This window comes from Monodelphis domestica, chromosome 1 (genome assembly GCF_027887165.1).
Source record: "Monodelphis domestica isolate mMonDom1 chromosome 1, mMonDom1.pri, whole genome shotgun sequence".
NCBI lineage: Eukaryota > Metazoa > Chordata > Mammalia > Didelphimorphia > Didelphidae > Monodelphis > Monodelphis domestica.
Window position 1 is genome coordinate 167,820,083 of NC_077227.1, and position 14,948 is coordinate 167,835,030.

The 14,948-nt window shown below is 38.4% G+C and overlaps 1 protein-coding gene across 3 annotated transcripts in view; it reads left to right on the plus strand.

Moving 5' to 3' along the window:
* Positions 1–14,186, plus strand: part of ALDH1A2 (aldehyde dehydrogenase 1 family member A2) — a 186,645-nt gene extending 172,459 nt beyond the window's left edge. For all 3 annotated transcript variants that reach the window (XM_056809383.1, XM_007479682.3, XM_001368117.4), the window contains 4 exons: positions 791–955; positions 2,521–2,678; positions 3,515–3,589; positions 12,029–14,186. In XM_056809383.1, coding sequence (XP_056665361.1) covers positions 791–955; positions 2,521–2,678; positions 3,515–3,589; positions 12,029–12,101 — 471 coding nt within the window. In that variant the 3' untranslated portion in view covers positions 12,102–14,186. The remainder of the gene's footprint in view (positions 1–790; positions 956–2,520; positions 2,679–3,514; positions 3,590–12,028) is intronic.
* Positions 14,187–14,948: the final 762 nt, after the last annotated feature.

Consider the following 14,948-nt stretch of genomic DNA (forward strand, 5'->3'; position numbering starts at 1 on the left):
AGGGTCCTTTCTAGAGAACTTACTCAACTATGTAGTAAATATCAAGTATTAGACAGTTGTTTATTCCTTCTGAAAAAAGGAGGTGCTTAAAACAAAGGATTTGAAAGAGTTCATTAACACATAATTAAAATATTAATGTCAACCTATCACATCTATCACACTCTCCCTGGGGATAAAGACTTTGGGGAGGCTAATGGAACAGAAGAATAGATATTTCAGATTCACTTCAGGTTTGTATGGCCTGAGCAATAATCTCACAAAACACTCATGTGCATGCACACAGACACATACATGTATATATTTTTACTTCAATTTTCTCATCTGTAAAATGAGCTGGAGGATGAAATGGCAAACCAATCCTGTATCTCTGTCAAGAAAACCCCAAAATGGGGTCATAAAGATCATACAACTGGAAACATTTTCCATACAACTGGAAAATGACCAAACATACATATATGTGTATATATATATATTATATTTACATATATTTACAAATATAAATTGCATATGTTTACACATATGACATATTTATATTTATATACTTAAGAATATGTGTGTATAATACATATACACCTTTGTGTATATTTACTCAATAGAATATAAGCTACTCAAGGGTAGGGACTCCTTCATTTCCGACTTTGTAGCTCTAGAATCCTGTATAGGGTTTATCACAGAGAAGGTCCTTAATACATACTTGTCAATTGATTGATTCATACCAGACTCATTTATCAATTTCCATTTTCATAGCAGACTTTCTTTGTTTATGTTGACAAGATGATTTCTTCTCTAGATTGACAAGAAACAGTATAACAAGATCCTTGAGCTCATCCAGAGTGGCGTGGCAGAGGGAGCCAAGCTGGAATGTGGTGGCAAAGGACTGGGTCACAAGGGATTTTTCATTGAGCCTACTGTGTTTTCCAATGTCACCGATGACATGCGGATTGCCAAGGAAGAGGTACAAAATATTTCAGTTTAGAGAGTCAGATATTTCCTTCAGGTTCCATTTTGGAGTTCCTTAGCAGAAGTCTAAGAAGTTGAATTTCCTGGATTTATTTATTTTTAATGGATTATGTATGTAATACAAATACAAATGCTCTGCCAAAAAGAATTAGTAGGGAAATGGGTAGATGATAGAATTTCATGTAGCAAACTGAATAATTATGGTCTTTGCTATTCATAATAATCATCACATGGTAGTTAACTTTTAGTAATAAAGATAATAATTTTAATATATATTTAATAGTATTTATATTATACATTATGTAATAATATACAATATAAGTATAAATATAAATAATTTTAATAATAATAAAGATTTACCACTTTTCCCCCAACAACCCCACCATGACTTATAGAACAAATGTCATTATACCCAATTTCATAATAATAGTCTTGAATATAATACTTTAATGTTGCAACACTTTTTGCATATATTATCTCATTTGGCCTTAGTACAGTTATTATCCTCATATTACAGATGGAGAAACAGATTTATAAAGGTTGTATGTCCATAGTCACAGAGATAGCAAATTATCGATGTGATAGAATCTTGGATCCAAATCCAGCCTCCTTTCTGCTGTGCCAGTCTGGCCTGACATGACACTGAAGTCTTCATTTTCCAGCCTAGAGTCAGAGCAAAGCTGTGATGAATGGTCTAAAAAATTAAAATGAAAAAAAAAATCCTCCTTTGTTGTGAAGGAGAAACAAACAGTGCATCTCCCTGGGATCAACCACCTCTTCATTTTGGTCCTCTGCTCTTACTTTAGATAAATAACAGATATCTCAGCTTGGGAATCCTAGAATATGAGAACTGAAAAAGTCTGGAGTCCAACACAAGAGTATACCTTTTCTCTGTGCATGAAGAACATAGGTGCATACACATGTTTGTGGGTGCTCACCAGTGCCTGAGAAAACCAAACTCTGAATGTTATGCAAATTTTTGAATCAGTCTCTTTATCTGATTTTGTTTTGGAAAGTTTGGAATATTTGGAGGTACAGTAGTGCTGAAATTAAGTTTTAATAAGGGAATCAATAAAAAGTATTGATTATAGCCTTGTATTATCATGAATGTTTTTTTTTTTATAAGTTACCTTCCATCTTAGAATCAATACTGTGTGTTGGTTCCAAGGCAGAAGAGTGGGAAGGGCTGAGCAATGGGGGCTAAGTGACTTGCTCAGGATCACACAGACAGGCAGTGTCTGAAGTTGGATTTGAATCCATGACCTCTTGCTTCCTGGCCTGACTCTCAATCCACTTAGCCACCTACTTGCCCCTATACTCTTATGTTATTGATTATACAGAGAGAGAGAGAGAGAGAGAGAGAGAGAGAGAGAGAGAGAGACAGAGAGACAGAGAGACAGAGAGACAGAGAGACAGAGAGAGAGAGAGAGAGACAGAGAGAGAGAGAGAGAGAGAGAGAGAGAGAGAGAGAGAGAGAGAGAGAGAGAGAGAGAGAGAGAAATATAGATAGACAAATCACAAAATCACTTTTATATGCAAAACGTTTCATTTTTGTTACAGATTTTTGGGCCAGTTCAGGAAATCTTGAGGTTTAAGACTTTGGATGAAGTTATAGAGCGAGCCAACAATTCTGACCTTGGACTCGTTGCTGCTGTTTTTACAAATGATATTAACAAAGCACTCACAGTGTCGGCAGCGATGCAGGCTGGGACTGTTTGGTGAGTCTTTCCCCCTTTTTCTGTCTTAGTCATTGCTTCCTTGGGCAGACCTGGTACTAATTGAAGGCAGAAGGAACCTTGTCATGATGATGCTGCTCAGATAGGATGGAAAGGAAGAAAGACAATCCAGCCTCAAATGGAAGCACTCCATTTTCTACTTCTTCTGTTCCTTTTAATATAGAGGTGCTTCCTCCATGTCAAGAATCTACTCCCTTGCTCAAAAAATCTTTAACCCTATTACGTCTAGGACAAAATAACATTCCCAGCTTGATATTTCCACCCCTCCACAATCTGGTTCCCAACCATATTTCCAGTCTCATTTCATGTTACTACTTTTCATATACTTTTGATTTCAGTCAAAATGGCCCTGTACATTGTATCAGCAATTTCATTGCCTGCTTCTGTATTTATTTAGATGGGTCGTCTGTATTGGAGGTGCCTTTTCCCATCTTCCTTATATAAGCATAACTCAAGTGCAACTCCTATACAAAGTCTTCCCTAATCCCTCCAGTTGTTAGTACTCTATTCCGCTTGATATTGCTTTAATCTATGTACAGGTTGTACACTGGTATTAGAACACGAGCTCCCTAAAGGCAGGGACTGCTAAACTTTTGTCTTTTTATCCCCAGTGCCCAAGTTACTTACTAGACATTTAGCAAGTGTTTCCTAAATTAAATTAAATTGGATTCAGTCAGGAAATTTAATTAAATTTAAATTAGATAGTTTTATTTTGCTTGTTAAAAATGCATTTTCTTTTGATAAGAGTAACTAGCCCAATGCCTTTTTTCCCATGTAAGGAGATTCCATTGACAACTTACCACTTCTTTTTCATTCAGGATCAATTGTTACAACGCCTTAAATGCTCAGAGTCCTTTTGGGGGATTCAAGATGTCTGGAAATGGGCGAGAAATGTAAGTATTTTGCTATTCATTTTCTTTTTTGTTAAAATCCTTACCATCTATTTTAGAATCAATACAAAGTACTAATTCCAAGGCAGAAGAGTGATAAGAGCTAGGCAACTGGGGTTAAAGGACTTGTCCTATGTCACACAGCTAGGAAGTATCTGAAGCCACATTTGAACACAGGACCTCTTGTTTCCAGGCCTGGCTCTCTATCAGCTGAGCCCTGGAGCTGCTGGTATTCATTTTCAAAATGTTCAAAATATGGGTTTTACTATTATAGGTATCAAAAAGGCCCCAGGCATTGTATAATAATTTAATGATCATTCTCATGGTCATTTTCACTGTCTACAATGAACATTTATTGAGTGGTCATGAGACATATAATACCCCAAAGACTCAACAAGCTATTCCAGAGCAAATCTCCCTTAATTCTGAAAACATTTGAGAGCCATAACTGTGAGTCATAAGTGGAAGCCGTCCATGCCCATTTGTTCTGTCATTAGAGAACAGAGCTGCATTATACTTTTCTTGGACTGGTCTTTAGACTTCAAATAATTAATACCTTGATTGAGCATCCACTCTGTGCCTAATGCTGTGTCAGGTGCTATGGAAAGACTTCTTTTTTTTTTAAGGAGAGCTTCGGGGGCCGCTGAGTATCTCAGTGGATTGAGAGTCAAACCCAGAGACAGGAGCTCCTGGGTTCGAATCTGACCTCAGACACAGCCTAGCTGCATGACCCTGGGCAAGTCACTTAACCCCCATTTCCTAATCCTTACCGCTCTTCTGCCTTAGAACCAATACCTAGAATTGGTTCTAAGACAGATGGTAAGTGTTTAAAAAATATAAAAGAAAATAAAAATAAAAGAAGAGCTTCAATCGAAGCAAGATATGTATACATGAAGCCACCACTGAACAACAGTTGAGTATATTTAAGTGTTGAATTCTCTATACTAGGCATCAGGGACAGGAGAGCTCTTAAACTCATAGATTTGGAGCTGAAAGGGATCTTAGAAGTCATCTAGTCCAATGTTTTCATTTTACAGATAGGGAAACTGAGGACCAGAGGGGTTTAAGTGCTCTAGTCACCCAGTAAATATCAGAAATGGGATTTGAAGCTAGGTCTTCCTAACTCCAAGTATGGCACTCTGTCAGCTTCACCACATTGTGGAAATATAAATATATATTAATTACAGGGATATAAATCACAAAGTAGGTATGATCTATATTGTTAGAGTTAGTTACTAGAAACCTATTACACTTAAAATCATCTGAAAAATAAATAAGTATATCTTTATATCTATATAGAGATCTCTCTAAGAGCATAGATATACATATTTGATATATCTAGATCTAACTAGATGTCCCAAAGTGGGTCACTGAGAATTTAAGTGACTTGTCTAGTTACACAGTTAAGTACCTGAGGCAAGAATCAAACTTGACTTCTTCCTGACTCCAACACCAATACTCAATATATCCACCTCTATATAATTCCCAATGTGGCCCAAAGACTGATGAGTGTCCCCAGTACATTTTCTGGTAAAACTAATGGCCCCAGGAATAATATTTCTAAATGCATAAAAATAAAATATATAGGATTAGAAATGAAATCAATTATATTGAATGCAGATATAAAAATTTAAAACATTTTTTAAAAAAATAATAGAATATTTTTCCATGGTTACATGATTCATGATCCCCCCCCCCCCCGCCTTTCCTCCCCAACCTGAGCTGACAAGCAAGTTCACTGGGTTTTACATGCATCATTGTTCAAAACTTATTTCCATGTTATTCATATCTGCAATAGAGTGATCCTTTAACATCAAAACCCTAATTATATCTCTATTGAACCATTTGTTTTTCTTCTGTGTTTCTACTCCCACAGTTCTTTCTCTGAATGTGAATAGCATTCTTTCTTATGAGTCCCTCAGAATTGTCCTGGATCATTGCTTTGCTGCTAGTAGAGAAGTCCATTACATTCTATTGTGTCATACAGATATCAAAATATTAAAGAAAACGAATTCAAAGACTGCAGGTAGCCTTCTTATGAGGTCATAGGAGACAGGGGTTGTTATTGTAGCACATCTTATAGTTGAAACCAGTTGATTCAGTAACATAAATAAATAAACCAGTTGGCTCAGTTTTTCGGTACCATGTCAACAAAACAACCAGTTAATTGACTGAAATTTTTGTTTTGACATCATGCAGAAACAATCTAAGACTATGTTTACACAAGCCAAATGGAAGGGAGGGTTGAGGCAATTATCCAGATAATTCAACTTAAAAAAAAATTCAAAACCTTATTCTTAAAGGGAAGCTAGTAAGAATTCTTAATTACTATAGTTTAGATTATTGAATTTTTTGTTGTATTTCACTACCACCACTCCCATCAAAGTGAGTCTGGTTCTACTCAGAGTGGTAGGAAGAGCACCCAAGAAATGATCCTATCTAACCATCTCTCTTAGCTGAGCTCCAGAACTGAGCCTATAGGCTAATCTCCATGCCAAACTATCATCCTGTTTCTGGCAACCACTGGCCATAACACATCTCTGCCTATCTAAAATGTAATATAGTAGTGACCTACAGGATTTAGAGCCAGAAGGAGCCCTAGAGGTCAACCAAGTCAACATCCTTGTTTGACAGAAGAGGAAACTGAGGTTCAGAGAAGTTAAATGGCTTGTCCAAGGTCAGACAGTTAAATTAGTAGTAATGCTGGAATTCAAATTCAGTTCCTCTGATGCTAAATCCAGGGTGCTTTTCACCAGTCCCAGTTTTCTTGCTTCAGGAATTATTTATTTTACTCGTTAACAGAATTGGAGGTGGAGAAACAATGAATTCTACCCAACCCCAAAAAACCTAGTGAGAATTATCCTCTAAGTTTCTGACAACTCAGCCTCTGGCTTTTAATATATAAATTAGACATATTTCCCCATAGAGTTTTCAATCTGCTCTCCGTTGCCTGATGCTTAGCTCTCAGCCCTTCTTTACTTCTATAAACAGTCTCAGATGCAAACCGGAGAAGGAAACATCAGAGATTTTTTTCCCAAAGAGTAAGGGGATGAGAGAGCAGCTTGTAAGCCTGGTAGAGAGAGAGATGATTTCAAATCTGGGCTCAGACACTTCCTTGCTGGGTGACCCTGGACAAGCCACTTAACCCCCATTGCTTAGCCCTCGCTGCTCCTCTGCCTTGGAACCAATACACAGTTATTGATTCTAAGGCAGAAGCTAAGGGTTTAAACAAAACTAAATAAAACTGTCTGCTGAGGTATGGGAGAATTACAATGGATGATGTTAGAGGGAGCACCCACCCCAGAGAAGTCACAAATTCTTGAATTAGGAGAATTGAAGAGCATTTGAAGATACAAATGATGAAACCACTCATTAAGAAATTAGTCTATCTGATTATAGAATGATAGAACCATAAAGGACTCAAAGAAGCTCTGCTCTGATCCCTAAATTTTCAGGATGATAAGATGGATACCCAGAAAAGTTTACTAACTTGAGGAAGGTCACACAGTGACAGAACCACATTTCATTCAAGTCTCCTGATTCACAACCCAGTGTTCTTTCTACTATACTAGCCAAGTTTTTTTATTTCAAGATCAAATAAGATTAACCTATTTAAAGCTTTAAGCTTTACAGAGCTTAAAGCATCATAGAAATTCTAGCTATCTAGCTGTAATGATAATTTTTATTATTATAATTATTAATAACATTTGGGTTAGGTATGTTTAACTTTTTGTGGCATAGCTCCCTTTAACCATGTGATGAACCTCAGAATAACGGTTTCAAATGCATAAAATAAAAAGGAAACCAATTATACTGAAATACAATTATTATCTTATTTTTATGATTATAATTATAATAATTTGTTATGTATTATATAATTATAGAAACCTTAGCATTTTATATATTTTTTTTCATTTTGATCTTACAATAACCCCATAGATTATACAAGACATTAGCATTACAGTTTTATAAATGAGAAAAAGTGAGGGTAAAAGAGCCGAAAGAACTGGACTATGATAAGTGACAAAGATGGAATTTGCACTCAGCTCTTCCCTGATTCCATGTGTATTGCTTTTTAGCTTATTTTTTAAGAGTTCACAGACCCTTTGTGAAGAAACCCTGATTCAGATCCATTGTGTGATTCACCTTATATGTAGATACTTGGACCAGTGGGTATTTTAATGTTAGAGGTTAGTCCATCTCCCTTTCTCTAAGCAAGATTATCTAAACCATGCCTGAGATAATAGTCCTGGGACCTCTGAAGAATGATAGTGCTGCTCTCCGAGGTGAATGCTTTTATTTGATTTGGTTTTACTTTGATACACTTCACATGTGATGATAATACAATGGTCAAACATAAAACCACATTTCCAGCAATACAAAGGACTTTATTAGCCTCTTTTATGCTTGATAGTGACTGGGTTAGGACACTGACAGGGAGAGGAGAGCTCAGTGCATGGATCTGCCCCAAGTGCGTGCAAAAATCAGGAAATAAGAAGGGAGTGACCTAGCTCTAAACAGGCACATGATGTCCATGATGGTGAGGCATATTCACAATGGCCTGAGGGCAGGAAAAAGTCCAAGGGGAGCCAGAGCTGAGCTCGTAATAATCTGTCTTGCAGCCTGGACAGCACTAATGAGTGAATGACTTAAATGAATAAGTCAGTTCTAAATTTTTATTGTTCACTTCTATGACAATACAAAATAGACCATGATTTGGATAAGCAATGTCCTTTTGACCCATTTCTTCCAGCTGCCTTCTCCAGAATAATTCATAGAATCCTAGAATGTCAATCATTTAAAAAAAAACATTTTTAAAGCACCTATTATGCCAGGGACTAGAGATACAAATAAGAAAACCAACTCTACTTTCAAGGAGATGGAGGAAACCGTAGAAATCATCACATTGAATTCCCTCATCTTTTTTAACCTTTATTTTCTGTCTCAGTATGAATTTTAAGGCAGAAGGGCAAGGGCTAGGAAAATGGAGTTAAATGAGTTGCTCAGGGTCACACAGCTAGGAAGTATCTGAGGCCAACTCCAAACCTGGGTCCTCCCAACTCCATGCCTGGTGTTCTATCCATCATGCTACCCATCTGCTATCAGTGCCCTCATTTTCCATTGTAGAAATAGAGGCTCAGATAGTTGCCCATGGTTTGATGCCCCAAAGAGATTCACTTAATTCATTGATCCTCAGTGTCCAAATTGCTCTTAGTAAAGAATGCAGATCATCAGACACTTGGGTTTGAATGGGTTATTGAGTCCACTAGGGAGTGTACAGGTGGCATGGCTACTCAATCAGGATAGACCGCTTAAAGCAATGCCCCATTTTAGTTAGGATATTAATGAATGAGTGAATGAAAAAGCACTTAGTAAGCATTTTTTATGTGCAAAGTAATGGGTATATGTATAAGAAAGCAAAAGATTTCCTGCTGTCAAGGGGATCACATTCTAGATGTACACATACATACATATAGATATACATACAGGCAGACAGACAGACAGATAGATAGATAGATAGATAGATAGATAGATAGATAGATAGATAGATAGATGATAGAAAGAAAGATAGATAGATAGTTTGATGTTGGCTAAGATCAAATAGAAAGGCTCACTGGTTCTCAGAGGTACAGCAACAACACAGATGGCAGTGTCCTTTTCACTGGTAAAACCATATCTATTTATGATGTGAAATCATTTAAAAGGGTCAAAGACTTTGGTACTGAGAATTTTCAGGGTTTCAGTAGCTAAGACTGATGAAGAGACAGGGACTCCCTCATAGGTAAGGAGGGAAGGATGAATCTTTTAAAGAATATAAAACAATAGATTTAGAGCATGAAGAGCTCTTAGAGTCCAATCCCCTCATTTTACAACTGAGGAAACAGACGCAGTAGTGAAGTTTCTTGCCGAGAGTTATATAGCTAGTAAGTATCTGAGGTGGTATTCGATCCCAGGTCTTCTCATTTCAAGACTGAGACCCTAAGCATTAGGCAATCCTTAACTAAGTTATCAAAGAAAGAGAGAAGGAGGGAAAATGGTGTGAGGAGAGCCAGGTGCAAGAAAAATAGAGGCAATGAAAAGAGAGATACAACAACCAGCCTTGGTGGCTCACTAAAATATTTCCATATACTGTTTTTGAAATGTAGCTGCAGGATACTCAGAAGAGTACTTAGTTCTCAGGAATGAAGGTCATGACAGTAAATATTCTCATAAGGAACTTCTAAAAGGGGTGTGTTTTCCTTTGTGGAAAGTTTGTCATCTGTACTCCTTCCAGAAATGGCCATCACATGGAGCTGATTCTTTGGGAAAGTTCACCTGACTCTCCCAACTATTAATGTCCCTCTCAAACTCACTTGTTTTTAACTGCTTTGGACATATTTTTATCTATTAACTTTATAAATACCCTTTGTAATATATGCATATAGTTCCATAAATAAATGTATATAGATATAAATTCAAAGAATGAAATAATCCCTACTCAAAAAGAGCTTATGTGAGGTAGACAACTGTTATGCATATACATATGCATCTATCTATCTATCTTTCTATCTATCCATTTATCCACTTATCCACCCATCTCTCCATCCATCCATCCATCCATCCATCTATCTGTCTGTCTATCTATCTATGTATCTATCTATCTACCTGTCTGTCTGTCTGTCGATCCATCCATCCATCCATCCATCCATCCATCCATCCATCCATCTATCTATTTATATATCTATTTATCTATCCATCTATCTGTAGGGATTGTTTCATTCTTTGTATTTGTATGCCTGGCACCTGGCATGGGGTCCTGGCACATAGTAGAAACTTAATAAATAAATACTTGATGATTGATATTAAAGATCTATATGAACTGGTCAACAGAGAGAAAGGAAATGAAACCCAGATGCTCCCGTGGGGTTTATTATATTCCCTTCCTTACCTTCTTTTATTTACTTACTCTTTTCCTTGACTCCCCAAGATCTCTGTGAGGCTGATTTCTACTGGTCCATAGACTGAAGGATTTAAAACAAACAAACATAAAACCTTACCTTCTGTTTTAAAATTGATATCAAGAATCATTTCTAAGGCAGAGGAGCAGTAAGGGCTAGACAATTGGTGTTAAGAGACTTGCCCAGGGCCACAATGAGGCCAAATTTGAACCCAGGACCTCTTTTCTCCAGGCCTGGCTCTCTTTCCACAAAGTCAACTAGCCTCCCCAAATGGAAGGATTTTTAAAAACTTTTAGATGTCTTGGGCCCCAAGTTTGTACTCTTCTAAGATGTGCTTCCTGGTATTCATTCTTATTCATTTAAACTGGGAAGCAACTAAAGTCCTGTGTGGATGCTTCATTGTGGTATGGGCTCTTGAAGCCTGTGCCAATGAAGCACAACTCTAGTTGGTCACAACAAGCTGGAAGGTCTTCAGCCTGTCAAAATCCAGCCAGACACTATCCAAGGACCAACAGAGCACAGGCAGAAAGACTCCTCATCCCGTTAGACACCCATTGAATTTTTTTCATTTTGTTTAGTCCCAACAACTAATGAGATGTGGTGGAGTCTTCATCTTCCTCAGGGGCAGGAACATTGATCTCTCCAAGCATCAAAGTGATCAATGAGTTTATTAAGTGCTTGCTATATATCAAGAAAAGGAACAGGAACTGCTTCTGTGGTGTCTGCCTTAGCTTGGGAACCTCATCCTTTATCATCAGAATCGTTTTGTACAATACTTGTCAGAAGACGGCAGATTTACCAAGAAAGATATAGTTCTCAGGGTACAGAGCAACAGAGCATCGTAAGAGGGGGAGTATTTTAGGTATGAAAAGCGCACTATCCACAAAGAAGTGGTCATTCGAACACTGAATGCTGGCTGGAATGATCCTCAGCTAGCCATGCCATGGCCCTGGGCCTTAGTTTCTAGGTGTGAGCCCCTTATTATTTCAGAGAAGAGCTATGCTAGAAATAAGTCTGAAAAGTTGTTTTTTTTTTTAATTAAGAATAGAAACAGAACAAACTAAAAACCTGGGAAGATGGATGAAATCATAACTTTGGAGTTGCTTTAGGGCAAAGGTTTTAACATCGTTTTATGCCATGGACCTATTCAGGAATCTAGTGAAACTTAGGACTTCTCAGAATAATACTTTTTCATTCATAATTGAAGGAAATGATACATTTCAGTTAGAAGCTAGTGAAAATAAAGATGGATTTTTTGCCCTGAGTTCATAGACTCCCTATAGAAGCATTAAGAAGCCCTTCAGGAATTCCTGGACCCCAAGTTAAGAACCCCCCAATGGGGAGGAAAGGGGTGATGACAACATCTCAAGAATGATCATCCAGAAACATCCAGGTTCTAGGGGGCTTAGCAAGCCTCTTCCTCTAGGACAAGTAGACTTGCCCAAATACCTGGATCTTCAGCATCTGACCTCTCCCTTTTTCTCTTTTCTTTTCTCTTTCCCAGGGGAGAATGCGGTTTGCGAGAGTACTCGGAAGTCAAGACAGTGACAATAAAGATTCCCCAAAAGAACTCCTAAGAAGGGACAGGAGGAAAAGGGGGCAGACCAGCCTGCGTCAAGCCCCCTCAATGTTCTCTGTGGGGCCCAGCACTCAGGAATACAAAGTGTTACACAGTCTTTATTTAAGAATTTAAATGATAACCTATATGCCAGGCAATTCATTGCATTTGTAAAGCAAACCAACCGTGCCAGGTTGACTGGTACTCTGTGAGAAACCACTTTAGTATTACCAAATAATGAGAGGAAATAGAACAAGGGTTAAGAACTACGGCCATTGAACACATTCAGCGTCCCTTCCTAGAACCTGGGGCCAAGTGAGGGAGCTGTTTCATTGGATGTCCAAAGGGCTTTCTTCTTGAGGAATGGTGACCTTTTTCATTTCCTTCATTCTTTTTCTTCTCTTTTCTGCACCCCCCAACCCTGCCCCCCACTACCTTCCCTTCCCCCAAGAAGAGCTCCTCAGCTGAGCTCATTTGGGGCAGATGTTTGGGCCGGGAACAATTTTCCAAGGTTTTGCAGCCAAATTACCGTTTCATGTTATCCATTTCTTCAAAGTGAAACATGAAATGGTTTTAGTTAGAGCCAGACCAGACTAGAAACGCCAAGAGCTGGTACACTGCAGATGTATTAAGAAGCCAGAAATCATGATATTCCTGACTTTCTCTGGTTTTCTTCCTAGCCATCAGGCAATAGGAGATAGAAGTCAGGGAGATGCCAATCGAGCAGGCAGCGGGGGTCGTTCAGAAACTTCTGAGCTTCTGGTAGTCTTATTTCTCTGTTGTTGAATTTGTTTGCTTTTCAAAATGCCTTCTATGTTTCCTTCTAGAAAGAGGAAAGGAGAGGGACAATATTTTTCATAGGTGGCTAAACTTTTTTTTAAACCCTTCCTTTCTGCCTTAGAACCAATACTGTGTCTAAATGGTTTAAAAAATTAATGATCTGCAAATACTGTGTATTGGTTGTAAGGCAGTGTGGTAAAAGAGGGCTAGATAGTGGGGGTTAAATGACTTGCCCAGGGTCACACAGCTAGGAAATATGCGAGGCCAGATGTGAACCCAGGACCTTCCATCTCTAGGCCTGGCTCTCAATCCACCCAGCTGTCCCCAGGATTTTTTTAAATCTTTTTTTTTTCCAAGCCAGACCAAAAAAATAATGATAATGAACAAGTTTAGGGGGACACGAAAAGATGATATCAAACAGCAGAAATAATTCAGGTCTACTTTATATCAATGTTTTGTTTTTTAAATGAAAGATCTGCAAATCTGGAGTCTTTGGGCTCTTCAAGTTCCTGCACCCATTCAATAAGCTGCCCTCAAGTTTAACGAATTTGACATTGGTCCATGGAGGCCTGCCATGATTTGAATTCACTAGAGACAGACAAAGCCGGCACGTTTATGGCTGAGCCCTAATGTTTCCCTTCTGAATATCCCAGGTGCGCCATAGTTCTCATTCTTAGCAGCTTGTGTTGCAGACACCACTCCCAAAGCGTTTGTGCCCTGACAGTCTTCCCTTGACCAGACTTTCCAGCGAGGCTGGGTCTGCAATGGGGGAAGCATTCAATAGGCCCTGCTCCTGTCACCTCCCAAACACCCACTCCCCTCCTGCTTCCCTGCAGGCTCTCCATGGACAGTGTTAGCTGCCCCACCCCCAACCTTTCCTTCGTCTTCCGCAGCATCCATCCCCATCTTCCATCTTGATAAAGAACAGCATTTATTTAAAAGTGCCAAGCCTAGCCTAGAGTATGTGGAATAATGGGCAGAGTATATATAGCCTTCTATGTAACAGTTTTCTGCTTCCTAACCATTCCAGTCTTCTATTTATAACTATCGTCTCTTCATGGATCTTTCCAGGCCATCTGTATTGGCTGTTAGTGCAGATGACGGTGCATTCGCAAACCCTGGTCCCAAGACAAAACACCCTATTTCTGAGTTCTTCAACTGAATGTCAAGCTCTCCTACTGTAGCATATGTCTGAGCAAAAACGTCCACTAACCGACATGTTGTCTTTGAACTGCGATAGAGAATGTGAAAAGGGAGATTTATTTCTTTTAATTTACTTAAAAAGAAAACTTCTGTGCTAGCAATAAAGCATTTATATTGTGTACTCCTCGGGATTATTTGGCTGTGTTTGTGTGCCTGTGTGTCATTCCGAGTCCGTTTGGGTCACTGCTTGGTTTCTCAGCTCAATAGCTATCTTTGCAATCACCATTACCTAAGTTGGGGAATATATTGTTTTTTACAGAAATATATGAGTGTCGCCAAGATCCTTTCTTTCCTGACTTCATTTAAAGTTACGCATGCTGTGTGTATATCTCTAGACATATATGTGGGTAGATATACCTATATGATACACATCTATTATATGTGTGAATGCATGTACCTATGTGTATGTATCTTGGTGTGTTTGTATCTGTATATATACATTTGTGCATGTACCTTTGAATGGGTGTGTTTTGTGTAAATTTATGTGTGTGTGTATGGGTGTCACCTTTGTGTGTTTGCATATATCTGTATGTTCCTGTGTGGATGGCTTCACCCCAAATATTTCATATTTCCTATGAAGTTTTCTATCAAAAATCAGCCCTCAAAAGAGCTGCAAATGGGAAGAAAAAATCTGCCAGTTACCCCTCAGCCGTGCCAAGTTCCAGTAAACATGGGCTAAACAGAAAGAGCACAATGGTACTTGGGAAGTCTTTTGCCGTAGTTTGATTTTTTTTAAAATTACTAAAGTGAATGGAGAAAAGGGCCAGAGATGTGTTGTAATATTATTGCAGCTGTATGAAGAAATGTGACTATGCTTCTCAGTTAGAGCCCATCTTCTCACTCTGTGGTCTCAGAGTCTAGTTATTAGGGAGGAGCTCCTGCC